We start from the raw sequence: 16665 nt of genomic DNA, 5'->3' as shown, positions 1-16665 counted from the left end.
CTTGGATTCTGCCTTTTATCCAAATATACTTTTTTGTATCTTTCTTAACTGGGGAGAAAAAACACCATTCTTCATCTAGTCTCAGAGAATGAATGCACTGTAACTCTCCAAAGATGGAGAATGTGACTGCCCTTTTCTGTTATAGTAGGCCATTCTGTGCCAAGGGACACAATTTAATGCAATTCTTTATGCATAGAAAAATACAGTGTGATTTTACAATGGAAGAAGATATCACTCTACATGGGGCTAGCTTTGAAAAGTATCCAAAAGCTTCAATTGGTCCAGAATGCAGCCAAGTGAGCAATTTTGGATGTCCAAAGAAGACAAATGTGATACCTTTGCTCCGCAATCTGCATTGAATGCCAATTTGCTTTCAGGTTCAATTCAAGGTATTGGTTGTGACCCATAAAGCTGTACCTAGCATGAGGCCAGGCTATCTTTAGAACAGTCTTCATCCCATTGGCCCATCCCATCCAGTCAGGCAGGAAAGGTATTTTGCAGACTCTATCGGTTAACAATTTCAATTGGCAGGATCTAGGAAGAAGAAAGCCTTCTCTGACCTGTAGAATATTCTCCCTCTGGAGGTAAGGTAGGCCCTCACTCTCCTGGCCTTTTGATATGATCCCGTGGCTTTGCGTGGTGAGTGTTACAATATTTTGAGGATCAGACTCAATAATAAATTCAGAAGTATTTTTCTTCAGTTAAAGAAGAGTTTATTCATAACAGGCATTCTACTTGTTCTGTCAGATTTTTACAGTGAGAAGCAAGCATGAGGTAAAAGCATTCTCTATTTATATCAAAGGGGAGGAGTCAAGGGTGGGGGTGATTACATATGAATACATTAAAGGAGGAGGAATAAATTAACTCTTAATATCCTGTACATATATACATATCTCTTGTTATAGAATAAGGCATTTACTTATGACAAATCCCCCTCTAAATGCCGATTCGATATATAACAATGATTGCATTCGGATTCAGAGCTATATAGTACTTGTAATTTTGATGTCAAGTATTTGTGTTGTTTAGAAGGTAAAGGTTTAGTTAATATATCAGCTATTTGTTCTGAGGTTTCGCAGTGGATTGCTTTAATGAATCCATCCTGAGATAAATGTCTGACGTGTTTAAATTTGATATCTATATGTCTGGATCTTTGACCAATGGCGTCAGATCTTGATATTTCTATAGCTGCCTTATTATCTTCATGTATGACAAATGGTAGTATTGGATTTTTCCAAATATCAGATAATAAATCATTAAACCATACTAAATTATTTGAGGCTTTAGATAAACAGACGTATTCTGCCTCTGTAGTGGAAGTCGCTACTAAATCTTGTTTCCCAGTGTACCAGAATATTGGGCAACCATTTAAAAATAATACATAACCTGAGGTGCTCTTTCTACATTTGATGTCACCTGCCCAGTCTGCATCAGCGTAACTGGTGATAATAGGTTCTTTAATATTATTGGGTTCTAAGAGTAGGCAGAAATCTATGCTGTGCTTTAGATATCTTAGTATTCGTTTGACTGCTTCCCAATGATACATAAGTGGCTTACTTACATGTCTAGATAATAAATTAAGTGGCAGAGCTATATCAGGCCTGGTCCAATTAGATATATACAAGAGAGAACCAATAATTGATCTATACAATGTATTGTTCTCGAATTCAGGCGAAAATTCATCCATATTCCTTAAAAAATCAGTCTGCATAGGAGTATCGCAAGGTTTGGCATCTCTTAAATTGCATTTCTCCAGAAGTTCTATAATTTTATCTCTCTGAGATAATTTGAATCCCTTTCTTGTCTTATTGATTTGAACTCCAAGGTATTTGTTTACCCTTCCTAGCGACTTTAAAGAGAAATGTTCACTTAGTCTGGATACAAATAAATCTTTCTTTTCTTTATGTTTGCCTATATACAAAATATCATCCACATAGATTAACACAAATTCTAATGATTCACCTTCCTTTCTAACAAAAAAGCAATTGTCTGCAGTTGTGGCTTTGAAATCCATATTTTTAAGCACGCTGACAAGACATTCATACCAACGCTTGCCGGATTGTTTTAATCCGTACAAGCTTTTGTTAAGTAACCAGATCTCATATCTGTTTGTACATTGGCTATGAGGTGCCCTTACATATATCTCTTTGTCGAGTTTTGCATGTAAGTATGCAGTCTGCACATCATATTGAAAGACATCAAGATTGAGTATAGCCGCTATGACTAAAGCTGTCTTAACACTTTCAGTTCTTACAGTGGGAGAGTATGTGTCAGTGTAATCCTCAGGATATTTTTGAGCGTAACCTTGTGCGACTAATCTAGCTTTATATAATTTATTACCCTCTTCTAAATCTTTGATTTTGAATATCCATCTGGTGCCTATAATTGTCTTGTTCTTAGGTGCAGGGACTGGTGTAAATACACCTAATTCACGCAAGCTGTTCATTTCTTTTGTTATGGCTAATTCCCATTTTTCTTTTTCTTCCATGGGAAGTTTTAGCACTTCCTCATATGTGTTAGGTGTTGGTATCTCGTCATTCACACACATTATATAATCCTTATACTTATTAGGTAATTGGTTTCTGTTGCACCTGATTGTTCTTATTGGTATGCTCTCATTATCGTGTAGATATCTTGCTTCCTTTTTGGTTAATGAATCTGTTTTTATCCTGGTGTGGTTACCTGTCCATGTTTTGTTTTTGTCATCATGTGTGTTATGTTCATGTTTCTCTCTTTCTATTCTGTCTTGTTGTTTAATGTTTGGTTTAGTATTTTGGATTATCTCGTTAAGATGTATCTTAGACCAGTTGGCCTGTTCATGAAACACTGCTGTTCTTGAGACTATGAATTTGTTATTACTGTCAATGAATCTATATCCTTTTGTGCCTGTTTCGTATCCCATGAATCTAAGCCTTCTGGATACGTTATCTCCCTTACGCCTTAATTGTTTTGGTATGTGTACGTCTGCTGTAACCCCAAATATGTGCATGTGTGAAATTTTAGGTTTCCTATTGTACATCACTTCGTATGGTGTTTTATTTAGTATGCTAGACCAGGTCCTATTTTGGGTATAGTTTGAATATAGTAATGCTTCTGACCAGAATTGTTTTCCTAAACCAGCATCTTCTAATGTACATCTAATCATGGTTTGCAGTGTCGAGTTTTTTCGTTCTGCTGTACCATTTTGAAACGCAGAAAATGGGCTAGTCGTGAAGTGTAGCATTCCTTTGTCTTTTATCCATTGTGAGAATTCTTTAGACATGAATTCGGATCCCCTATCTGTCATGATTCGTTTTATTTTGATATTGTGTTGTGTTTCTACACGTTTGTAAAATTCTTTGAATTTTTGGAAAGTTTCATCTTTGTGTTTTAAAGTATAAACAAATCCATAACGGCTATAGTCGTCTACAATAGTTAGGAAATATCTTTTTTTGTATGTGATGGATGGTGTTAATGGACCAACCAGATCCATATGTACCAGATCAAAAATTTGGTTAGAGGTTCTTGTTGCCCTTTTTGGTTTTGGGTTAGTTCTGAGTTTTGATGATTTACATACTGAGCATTCTAAATAGTTTTTACAATCCTTTATTTTAACGCCATCAGCATGTTCAATCATTTTTTGTATTACAGGGAAACTTGCATGTCCCAATTTTCTATGCAACATGTGTGCACATTCATCATGAATTGGTTTGCCTATATTGGGCCTTTTGTTATTGTGTGTATCACTAGTGGGTGTGTCTTTGTGATTATAGTGTGTTTTGGGTTCTTCATTGTCATTGTTGTTACTATGTTCACTGTCTATGTTAATTTCGTCATCAGTGTTTGCATTAATGTTATGCAACCATTTATCTTCTGTTACAAGAAAGGGTAGACCCCCTTCGATAATTACACTATTCAATTTAGTCCCATTCTTTTCTAGTATTGCTTTTCCTCCAGAGAAGATTATATTTATGTTGAAATCTTGGCTTAATTTCACTGCACTAAGTATGTTATGTGATATTTCTGGTATCAACAATACCCCCTCTATTTTACCCAAACCAGGTATATTTACATTTCCTTTCCCTATGACTTGAACATTTTCTTGATTGGCTACTCTTATCACAAATTTATCATTTGTGAATGAAGACAGTATTTTCTTGTTATTTGTTGTATGATTAGTCGCCCCTGAATCTATGAGCCAAGCATTATTTTTTGATTTTTGTGTGATGACATCGTTATGTTTATCTAATCCATTTAATGATCCTGATTTCCTATCCCTTGAATTATCTCTATCCTTTCTGCGTTCTCTGTAGTCTGGGGAGTCCCTATATCTGTATCTATCAATAGATGATTGCCTGTCTTGATATCTACCCCTATAGTCACGGTTTTGTCTTTCCCTATGAAACATGGGGCAATCTCCCTTAGAGTGTTTTCTGGATCCACAATTGTAACATTCAATTGTTTTTTGGTGATTCTCTTGGAAGGCTACTCTTTTTGCCTGTCTGTGTTCTGTGTATGCATTGTATCTACTTTTCCTCAAATTATCTTCAGCTATTAACTTGTTTGACAGACTTTCTATGGATAAGTATCCTAGATTGATTGAGTCTAAGTGTGATATGTAGTTATCCCATGATGAATCTAATGAGTTAAGGATAACGCTTTTCATTGTCTGTTCTGATATTATTTCTCCTCTTAGATGTAATTCTGCTCTGATTTTGTTTAAGGATATTAAATGTTCACTTATGGTGGTTCCAGATCTTAATTTGGCTGAAAAGAAATCTTTAGACATCCTAGTGGTTGTTGCTACACTTTCACTGTGAAACAATTTAAACATGCATTGAATTATTTCTGAAACAGTAAGATTATGCTTAATACTGTAGTACATGGCAGGTGATATGCTAGAAATTATTAAATAGAATGCTCTGTGATGCAGGCAGTCCATTTTTAGAGTCCAAGGTCTTTTGGGAGGATTGGTTATAAAAAATAATAAATTTTCTTTCATAAAGACAACCTGAATTTGTTGACACCATTCCTGTAAGTTGATGCCATCAATTCTAAGTTTTGGGAAATCACTGGGTAGATTCCCAATATTATTATTCCCACTACTTACAACTGTGGGTAGTCCATGGTCCTGTAGATGTTGAAAATTGCAGAATGGTGTGGGTATTCTGCTGATGAGCTTGAGAGGTTCTCCTTCTTCATAAAGTTCATTGTAGTTCTCTGTGTTCATCTGCGCATGCGCGTTGGTCATTTCTCTGCTGAAGCCGCTGGGAGAGGTTCTCTTTGCTGTAGCTCCCTCGTAGTGCTCTCCTTCTGATGATTCGTCTGTATCTGTTTCTGACTCTTCAGAAGAATAAATATATTTTTTGTTATTTTTTGTGTTTTTTCGCGCCAGAGTTTTTGAATGTTGCATTCTGATTGGTTCAGCCGTGTTCATTTCTGTGGCCGGTTGAAGAAAAGATGGCTGCCTTTCAAAATTTTGAGCGGGACCTCTGGTCTTGCTTCTGGTCATTTTTTCTTTCGTTGTAGGTTCGCTCACCATTTTTGTATTTTCGGGTTTGGCTTTTTCAATGTCTTTTTCTCTCGCTGCTCCGTTTTCTTCCAAGAAGCCTCGGAGTTCCGCGATGAGTTTGTGGTCATCTTTTTGACTTTTTATTAGCCTCAGTATCTCCGATCTGAGGTCTTTGTCTTTTATTTCGTTCTCTTCTTGGTTGTCGGTTTCATCTGCTGTTTCTTCGATGTCTGTGGTGTTATCTTCAGATTCTTTGATTGTTATATTTATTGGTTCGTCGATCATTTTGTGATCTGTTTTTGTTTCTTTATCATTTGCCCTGGTGTTGGGTCTTTCTTTTTTGTTCTTGAGGTTTTCTTTCTTAGGCATGTTGGATTTTATTGAGTCAGTTCAACCATCGACTGCTACCAGTTTGTTACAATATTTTGAGGATCAGACTCAATAATAAATTCAGAAGTATTTTTCTTCAGTTAAAGAAGAGTTTATTCATAACAGGCATTCTACTTGTTCTGTCAGATTTTTATAGTGAGAAGCAAGCATGAGGTAAAAGCATTCTCTATTTATATCAAAGGGGAGGAGTCAAGGGTGGGGGTGATTACATATGAATACATTAAAGGAGGAGGAATAAATTAACTCTTAATATCCTGTACATATATACATATCTCTTGTTATAGAATAAGGCATTTACTTATGACAGTGAGTCCAAAGGAACACACAACCATGGGGTCGGTTAGTGCCTGATAGCCTTCTCTTTGCCTTTTTAACAAGTTTTTAACAGGGTTTAATCGTCCTCACCTCCTTCTAAATTCTAATTTTTTGATTTTTACGTGCTGTTTCTATATTTTAACATTTTATTGTACACCGCCCAGAGTCGGTCTCTGAGAAAGAGGGACAGTTCAAAAATGTGAAAATAAATAAACATTCAGTGGCCAGGTCTTTGACTGTAGGAGATGATTTTGGGGAGAAGAGTGGCTGTTCCCTGTAGGATATGTCCCAGTACCTAACCTGGCCCTTGGGTTGATGACACTCTCTCATCCTATTTTTAAATATGTTAGTGGTTCGCATTATATGTCCTTCCATATAATCCTAATTTTCACTAGAAAAGAAAATTTTACTTGTATCAGTCTCTCTTGACTGCAATATTGTCTGTTTCATATGAATACTGATTATATGCTGTATTAGAGCTAGCCAGACTACTAAATAGACTATTTTTTTTTCTTTCTTTCATTTTCATTTGCCCTCAGCTTACTACCTTCACATTTTATAGCTCCATTGCATTGCCATTTGTGTTGAATCAGTTCTGAAAGTTCATAGCTTCTCATTTGACCTATGGTTTCTGCAATAGAAAAAGAAATAATTTAATTGAAAAATAATGTACTTTTTATCTGAAAGGTTCCAAAATATTGTGTGATTATACTTTCAAACTGATCTCTCCTACTCGATATTTATTATATGGATTTATTATCAGTAGGCTGACAGAACAGTAACTCAAACATGTTTGAAAATGATAAGATATTATTGTTTGTCCTCAAAATAAAGCCCTAAAGTGTAAAAGTCTCTGTTGGTACATTATGTGTTCCCCAACCTTTTAACCTTACTGTTTGCATTCCTCCTTTCTCTTATGCATATTTGTGTTAACAGTCAATAAAGAACACATTTCGTGGTGACAGGGGCTATGTGCACAAAATCCGATACCAAAGTTTTGATATTTGCCCTTGCAGTGGGAAATTTCCTTTCCCCCTAGGGAATCATAATGGACAGTTGATTTCCTCCCAAGTTTAAGAAATATAGTTACAGATAATTGTATTATCTGCATTAGGATCATAATTCTATGCTCACTTCCAAGAAAAGTTGACAGTGCTGTTGTGATCTAGGCTTCCCGAGTCATTAAAACACAAGAGTAGTCCCAAAAACCTCTTTTATTGCAACAACTGTGAATTATGTTCATTCACAGCTGAGTCCCAATTAGTTGCAAAAAGTACTTCAGGAGAAGTTTTTCGGGATAATCACTAACCTTTATCTCCATTGACACGCTGCCAAAGACCTACTTGGCAAAGCCACACGGAGTCCAGAATCAAACAGAGATGCCAACTGGGAACAGAATTAACAACGTTGCTTTCCTGCAAAGAGGCTCTTCCTGTTCCTCTGCTTCTCTGATGTCTGACTCTGGAGGCTCCGGAGTCCGCCCGTAATTCCCAGATGGCCCTGGCTCCATCTCTGTCTCCGATGCAGAGCCCTCGTCCGAGCCTTCCCCAGACTCCAGGACTGGCCCATATTCCTTCCCAGCCTCCTCACTGTCCGACTCCACTGCCAACTCTGCAGGCTGCTGGCGGACCACAACAAGTGCTTTGTTGTGTATGTGTTTTCTTTGCTGCAACAACGTCATATAGCTATCTCAATGAAATAAATATATTCACAGCACCTCATCCCAATGACATTATGGAGGGCAGACTTTTTTTTAAAGCAAGCAGTCTATTGGCTGTCCTCTGAATTGGTCAGCTTTTTAAAAAATATGTCCATTGCTTTATTTCCAAGAATCTGATTAGAAAGGGGATATTTCTTAAATATGACAGTGGCATAATAAAAAATTAGAAAGGGTTATGGTAGATTATAATTCAATTTAAATCTGTGTATTGCTATTAGAACTATGTAAGTTTTTAAGCACAACAAATATGATTACTGGTATTGTATTTGCAGCAAAAGAAGTGATAAGAATATGGAGACACATAAAAAATAATATATTGAAATATTGAATAATTAAGGAAATATTATAATTCAACAAAAAGTGTATTATTACTAAAAGTTTATAAGATTGCCAATTGTATTAAATATGAAGAATATTTTATTATTTGTACTAAAATGTAAGACACTCTGGTCCCACGCTGTTCACACAACGATATGTTTGTAGATTTTTATTTTTTTTTAAAAAATGTCCAATTTAATGGCCATCACTAGATATTGTAATTTCACAGATATTGTATTTTCACAGTTTATGCAGCTTTCATGCTCCACAACACTATATTCTCATTAGGAACATGAATCTAAAATGTGACACAGTATTTTCAGAATGGTCATCTCATAGGTTTATGATCACCATCAGCATTTTTCCTAACGATCTCCGAATAGAATTCAACTGTTTTTTTTTACACACTGATTGTGCTGGGAACTACATATCACAACTCTAAAATTGCTTTTCGAATCTGTCAATGCTCCCTGGTCTTGATCTGAAGATAGATTTTTTTTATTTCACTGTTTATCACTTTGCACTTCAACAGTCACCATGCTTTAAAATTTTACTGTTTGGGGCCACTATTTATGAAACGCTGGATGTTATCTGATTAAATTTCCCATTTTATTGAGCCTTTGGGACTGAAATTGGAAGGCATCCTGTTAGGTGACCTGTGCGGATTTGAATTTCTTTGTTTAAATAGTCATGTATTTTCTTATTGCTATTTTTTTAAAAATTCCCCTTGAACTTGGGGGATTAATGTAAATAGAAAGCAAATTAAATAAGGATCTGTAGTTGGTTAATACTTAAATCTTTGTGTTATAAATATACATAATAAAACCAATTACTCAAAGCTCTAGAATATTATAGTAGCTGATAGAATAAATGTTATAAAGTTGGGGAAATATACAGTAATCTCACAATTGGTCATTTCATAACAATCCAAACATTCAGAAGGATTCTTAAATTTTACATGATGGATTTTAAATCTACATTTAGATTTCAAGCTCTCCTTCAAATGCAATTCATGTTTCTGTCTACTTAGCAGATGCCTTTAAAGATACAGAGTGTCCTTCCAACTCCCATAATTCTGAGGCAACATGGCATATATTTCTGGAGAGAGACAGTGTACAGAAAGCTGTCAAAGTACTGCTTTCTTTTGGCAGAAAAAATAATTAAGAGAGCAGTTTCTTAAGTGCTGTAACAGCATTGACCTAAGTTGATATGTCAGCATGTTTTTTATTTAAACTTTAAAAAATAGCTCCTGTATATGCCTATCATATGTTCACATATTTTCCATATCAATTCACCACATAAATGCTATAGCATCAGGGGTGAAATTCAGCTGGTTCTATCCGGCTTGGGTGAACCGGTAGTGCCGGCGGTGGGAGGCTCCGCCCACCCGCCCAGACATCATCACGTCCTGTTTTTACCCTCTGCGCATGCGCAAAAGGCGCATGTGAATTGGTAGCGAAGGTAAGTGAATTTCACCCCTGTAATACTTATTGAATGATACAGTATAGAACTTTGATCTATTTTTATTACACATTTTTAATGTAAGGACGAAAACTGTATAGGAATAGACCGCTGGTGTTATGGAATGTCTGGGACTAAGGGGGCACTCTGCCTCTTATACGATGTGCATCTATAACATGATCATGACAGTAGCCATTGGTAGCCTTGTCCTCCGTGAAGAGAAATTACATCTGCTGTACTTTCTTTGGAAGCTGCCCAAATGGGTAGCATTATTGCATCTTGTGCAAACAGATGTCATATTTTCCTGAAACTTTGTTTGAAGAATGACTTTCTTTGGTTATTTTGAATCTTCGACTATTCAACTTCACTGCAGGTTTTCTGGTTTGCAGAGAAGGATAAAAATATTTTGTATATCAGGTAGAGTTATATACATTTCTATCATGCCACATTTATTTTGGGTAAATATTCTATATACATTCTGAAAATAGTCCTAAATATTGAAATCAAAATCCATTTCCATATTTAGCTTACTTTTCTAATAGTAACAATCTTCCCCAAAAGCAGAACATAATTCTGAGTAAAAATGCTTATTATCTTGTAATTTATTCTTGCCCTCATTTTAAGATCACTTTTTTCTCAACCCTTTGAAAATTACATAAAGCAATATAGAGGTTTGTGTATTACAGGAGTGTTTGTTCTGATGTGTTACTGAATCTTTGGCTGTGTGATAGGAAGCCATTGCTGTTCTTCCGGAACCCCATCACCAAACTCAAATGTTAAGATAGACCCTAAAGAGACGACTGCACTACATTTTATTATACAGGCAGTCCTTGATTTATGACCACAATTAAACCCAAGATTTCTGTTGTTAAGTAAGACTCTTCTTAAGTGAGTTTTGCCCCATTTTACAATCTTTCTTGCCACAGTTGTTAAATGAATCACTGCCATTGATAAATTAGTAACCCGGTTGTTAAGTGAATCTGGGTTTCCCATTGACTTTACTTGTCAGAAGGTCGCAAAAAGGGATCACATGACCTTGGGACACAGCAATGATCATAAATATGAACCAGTTGCCAAGCATCTGAATTTTGGTCACATGATCATGGGGATACTGCAAAGGTCATAAGCAATGGTAGGTTGCTACCGGTTCGCCCTGGATAGGGCGAACCGGTAGTGGCGGCGGCAGGAGGCTCCGCCCACCCACCCGGATGCTTCTGCGCATGCGCAGAAGTGCCCCACAGAGGAAAGCGCATGCACGTGCATGAGTGAACCGGTAGTGACAGGATTTGAAACCCACCCTGGTTATAAGTATGAAAAACGGTCATAAGTCACATTTTTCAGTGCTGTTCTAACTTTGAATGGTTACTAAATGAACTGTTGTAAATTGAGGACTACCTAGGTTATTATTTATTAAATTCTGATCAGATCCTCATGTTTTAAATATGAAGAGAAATATGTTGCCTGCTCAGATAATGTAAAGATATTTAAAGAAGAAAGGAATCCGGGCATTTCATTTGAAGGCTGCTGTACCAAGCTAAAGATCTGAGATTGGCGATTTCAGAATTTATGAGTAAAAATTTCCTTGAATAGACGCATTATTTTTATAACATCTTTGTCAAGACAGTTTACATAGAGCAGCTGCATTTCGTCTGTAGCTCCCCGGCTTTCAAAGTTCTGTTGTATTTTAAGAATTTTATTCTGCCATTTATTTCCATGTCACCATTGTTTTGAAGTCCATTGCAATGCTGCTTATTCACTATAAAAAACAAAGTCTAAAAATAGCAAAAGAAAAGAAAAGAAAAGAAAAGAAAGAAAGAAAGAAAGAAAGAAAGAAAGAAAGAAAGAAAGAAAGAAAGAAAGAAAGAAGAAAAAAGTTTTCCAAAAACTTTTTATGGGTATATTTAAAAAAAAACCTGCATTCAGATTTAGGTTGCTATTTCTATAAGTCATCCTGCTACTGTTTTACTGTAAGACAGACAATGCATATTATGGTAGTACAGTACCTGTCATCCATGTAGAGCTGAGTACTAACAATAATAGCTACAGTATTTAGTTTTTACTGGAACCAGTATCTAGTGGTTAAGATACCAATCTTAAAAGCAAGAGACACTGATTTTAAGTCCCACCTTAACCATGAAAGCAAGCTGGATGACCTTGGTCTAATCATTCTATCCCAGCCCAACTCACCTCACAGCAGTGGTGGGTTCCTCCCAGTTTGGTCCAGTTCTATAGAACCGGGAGTAAAACCGGCGGGAGGCTCCACCCACCTGCCATAACGTCATCGTGGATGATCTGCATGCGCAGAAGTGCATGCAAGTGAGCGAAGCAAGCATGCACAGAAGTGTGTGTGCACACTCCCGATGGGAACCAGTAGTAAGGGTAAGTGCCTCACAGGGTTCTTGTAGTGAGGAAAATAGGAAGAAGAAAATGTGTTGGATATGATCACTGCCTTGAGTTATTTGTAAAAATAATAAAAACAGGATACAAATAAAACAAAGTAAATTTGCTAAAATTCTATTAGCCTAGATCTAGATCTCTAAGTAAAGTGTAATTGGTTAGAATAGCTGCTTTTCCAAGTAGATCTTGGTTCTTCAGAGTGAAGAAGCTACTTGGATCAGCAGGAAAAGAACCAACTGGAAAAGAAGTCTAGTTGGCATGACTCAACTTCCAGACTTGATTTGCAGTGCATTTACCCACTAATTTATGATAAAACCAGGAAATGTGGATGGTCTTCCTGACTAAACCAACTTTTTTTGGTTTTTTTGCCTTGTTTTTCATTTTATAATTGGTTAAAATCTATTGACTTTGGCATAGAAAAATTATTCTCATGAGAAATAAAGGTAAAATGGTTGTTAATGAAGCTTCAGTTACAAATGCTTTTAATTTAATGTGTTAAATTGGGATTTCTGTAAACTACATTGCTCTTATACAGCATTTATTTGTACACATCGTCAAATGTATAGCTGTATACTAAAAGAATATAAGAATTAAAAAATATAGATCTCAATAAACTTTCTGATTTATGTCATCCAGTTTATTGTTAGTGTTCTTGACCTCTTCAGTATTAACTGCTTTGTAATTTAATGTCATTCCCTTTAGGGGTATTGTTAACTAAGAACAGGCTGTTAGTTCTGTTATTTCTCTCTGCATAATTACTTCACTCCATTTAATATAAATTAGGAAAGAGCAGGATATTACAAGAATGCAAGGAAAAAGTCATCAGATTTAATTGATTTTTACATTTAGGTTTATCTGATGACTTACGGTACTTACACTGTGCATCTTATGTGGGTGTCAGCGATATAGAACAGAGGTTGAATTTATCTTCAAGCAGATTTGTATGGAATTGAATCTTTAGATTCACATCTTTCTGTGCCATCACAATCTTGCATAATGGATGAACAGCATATGCCTCTAGAGATGTGAAGGTCTGGAGGTTGTGGGGGATAGGAGGGGTGGGGGGAGAGAAGCTTTTCCTTTTCTGGGCCTTCTGATTGTAACTATCCCCTCACCACATGCATAAAGGTAATCTGTCATGCAGGAGCTTGGCCACTGATGTCCATAACTAGGTTCTCAAAAATGGCAGTAAAAGGGAAGGTTAATTTACCGCATGTTTCTACAGTGCTTATATTCCCAACATGAAACCCATAAGTAATAATATGCCCAGCAACATTTTGTAATGCCTGTCAGGAGGTGATACTACAAAAACATAATGATGGCTTGTTGTAGCCTAAGTACACTATATCTTATCTAATCAAATAAAAGGTTAAAGAGCAGAAGGTGGCAGAAAACAATTCCACTGATTTTCCTTCTGTGGTAACTGTTGTTTTGTCACTGGCTATGTCCTCTGTGGCAATAGTAGCCTTTAAGGCAGTGTTTCTCAACCTTGGAAGCTTGAAAATGGGTGGACTTCAACTCCCAGAATCCCCCAGCCAGCGCTGCTGGCTGGGGGATTGTGGAAGTTGAAGTCCACCCATCTTCAAGCTACCAAGGTTGAGAAACACTGCTTTAAGGAGACTCACTCATGAAATATTCTCAAAAGTCCAAATGTGCCCTTCTGGGAATCACTGCTGGGCACATATGTATTATAGGATAACTCATTCTGTCATACTTCTGATGAGACAACTCACCATATGCAACCATGTCATCTTCCAGAGAACAAGAATAGAGAATAACGGAGAAGACCTGGTGATACACTTAAACTCAAGGACATAAAAGGGCTAGATATAATCTTCACTCAGCTTTGGTTTTTGAGTAAATCCAGATCGTACCAGTGTCACTTCAAACCAACCAATGTGTCAACTAGCAGGCTTGCCTTCCAGTCCTAAATATGTGATGTATCTATTAAAAATAACTTAGTGAGAAATCAGCAGGTTGCAATAGTCACAACTACTGTAAAATGCAAGCTGGGAAAAGCTTTGTGTATATGTTTGGGGTGTGTATATGTTAATGACTATTTCTGAAGAGCTGTATAAAGAAGCTTTAAAAGGAACTCCTGAATAATGGAGGGAATTTTTACTGCCATCTGACAAAAGAATGCTACAAGTAAACTTCTGGACAAAGTTCTCTTAAGACTGTGCCAGAATGAATACCTCTCCTCTTTCGTTCCCACAAATTCTCCTATCACAGCTCCGCAGTGCCAAAGCATGCACTGTTTGTGTTTGCTTTTCAGTGTGATATGTGGCTACAAGTGCCTGCACAGCCTTCACTTTCCTCTGCAAGGCACGCTGTGTACTTTCACATTCTTGACTTTGACTGATTGGCCCTTTCCGATCATGTGAGGGAGTTGGAATCCTGAATTGTAGCTTTTTGGCACTCCTCTTTTTCTCTCTTTTAAATTGCTTGCTCTTTGCAGCTCCTTGAGCTGCTGCCTTCTTCTTTCCTCTCGGTACTTCAATTAGATTGAGGAATTCTCACCCAGGAAAACTGCAGCAGCATTTTGTTTTTGGTTTTGGTTTTGTTTTGTTTTAAAAAAACGGGGCACAGATGTTTAGGCAGATGGCTAGTACGTCAGACTCAGGCTGCCTCTGTGTGAATGCTATGTCAACAGAAGGCCAAGAGATGTACTTGCTATATGATCAAACTGCAAGACGCTCTCCATACAGGAAAAGTAGGATCCTAGCACGCCAACAGCTTCTGACTAAAATTCAACAGGGTGAGTCACTTGCCTTGAGTTTTTAACGGAAACAAATGTTTGGGTTATTCTTCTTTTTTTAACTCATCTGGTCAGTATTTCATATTGTGCTATTTATCTAGTTTAGTTATTTTGGTTCTTGGAAGCAGTCAGAATGAAACATTTAAATTTCAGCTTAAAATATACACGTGCATGTGCTATGTATGAATAAGTGCATTGTATTTCTGCAGTATTATCCTTCTGCCTATATCTGCACAGTCTCTCCCCCCCCCCCGCCAATCAGTTGTCTGTTTTTAATTGCTATTAGTGACACTTGTGCAGTAAATATGTGGAGTGGCAGAAACATACATGACAGATGGTCTCCCATACAGACATGAATGCTGAGATCTTTTTTTAATCCATTTATTGATTACTATTCCTCTGTGTACTTATTTCAATAATTTAGAAAAGGTAAGAAGAACAGATAGACCCATGTCTCCAGAGGACTCGCAAGGCATGTTCTAAAGCACATAACATTTTGTGGAAATCTCAAGGTCACTCAAGCACCCTCATTGGGCATGTCAATTTATTCTTCCAATCTATGTAATTGTGATGCTAACGGAATGGGCCATTTGCCAAATTGCATATAATCAAAGTGAACTTTGGAACCTTGGTGCAAAAAGCTGATGATGTGTACACCCACACCCACACAATCTGAACGAATGTTTCAGAAGTTAAGTGAAATATCTGAAGAGAGGATATCAAGTGCCCCATATTCCTACTTATATGTAAGAAACGGGAAAACCAGGGCACCTGTAATACTGCCTAGAATAAATCAACTAAATACCAGTAGCACATATTAAATCATGAAAAGTCGGCAAGAGTAACAATCATCTGTGATATTTCTTATTTTCCTACTTGGGTGCGTGATGTATGTTTACTCAGTAGTAAATCTCATTGAATTTAATAGGGAGTTGCAGCGAGAGCTGTGACCTTTGGAATGCAGATCTAAATTGTTATTACTGCTCAGTTGAAGTTGTATGTGAGGTGAAGGGAAATCCTATTATATTTATTAAGGAACCATGCATATTTCAGCAATAAGCCACTGATGAAGGAGATTATTCCCTTGGCAATGGAGCAAACCGTTGTTTTCAGTACAGTGTCAGGAACTGGAGATATTTGGAGGATGCTGCTCCTTGCTGTGGCTCTGCTTTCAGGAAGGATATTATGTCATGCATAATTGTGACCGAAAACAATTTTTCCTTTTGGGCTTATGTGAGTATTCCAAGCTGCATAAATTTAGTCTGCGTTTATAAGTGATGTTTCCAGGGAAAAAAGAAGAAAGACTTTAAAAACTTCAAGATCATATCCATAATGTAATGCAACCATGCGATGATAGGTATTTTTAATATTTAATTATATGCCTCCAATTGTATTTTTCCCATTAAAACTTTAAAAAGGGCTTAATTCCTCAAGAATATGTAAAATTTTAAAGTAAGGCTATAAGTCCTATCATTTTAAAAATATTCATTGTGATTTTGACTTGCTAAGATTTGCTCAGTTTCTGGGGGTCTTCTCAATAATACGTGGCTGACTTCTCTGTCTGCTCTGAAATAATCAGGAAGATGTGTTTCATTTCTAATATTTTTAGTTAGAAACATTGCTTTTCTGGGTTAGGTTGTTATGTTTTAAAGCCATACACATGGAGAGGATCAAATTGAGATGGCTATCATACTACTACATTAATATTGTTTGTTATATATGCAAAATATGTTTTTTCTAGTATTTATTTTATACAAAATAAATTTCACTGGCATTTTTGTTTAGCTTGATTTTAGTATATTTTTTATCCTGAAT

The 16665-nt window shown here is 36.5% G+C and overlaps 1 protein-coding gene across 8 annotated transcripts in view; it reads left to right on the top strand.

Annotated features, from left to right (window-relative positions):
• STARD13 (StAR related lipid transfer domain containing 13) overlaps positions 1–16665 on the top strand; it is a 111147-nt gene that overhangs the window by 16493 nt on the left and 77989 nt on the right. Inside the window, exon 1 of one of the 8 annotated variants that reach the window (XM_034411264.3) lies at positions 14471–14850. The exons of 6 other annotated variants lie outside the window; for them this stretch is intronic. In XM_034411264.3, the coding sequence (XP_034267155.1) occupies positions 14682–14850 (169 nt within the window). In that variant the 5' untranslated portion in view covers positions 14471–14681. Of the gene's footprint in view, positions 1–14470; positions 14851–16665 lie in introns of those variants that run through there. One more of the 8 variants, XM_087894754.1, reaches the window with a different exon arrangement.

This window comes from Pantherophis guttatus, chromosome 5 (genome assembly GCF_059756535.1).
Source record: "Pantherophis guttatus breed Tessera chromosome 5, ASM5975653v1, whole genome shotgun sequence".
NCBI lineage: Eukaryota > Metazoa > Chordata > Lepidosauria > Squamata > Colubridae > Pantherophis > Pantherophis guttatus.
Note: the sequence above shows the minus strand (reverse complement) of the source record. Positions and strands in the feature narration are given on the sequence as shown.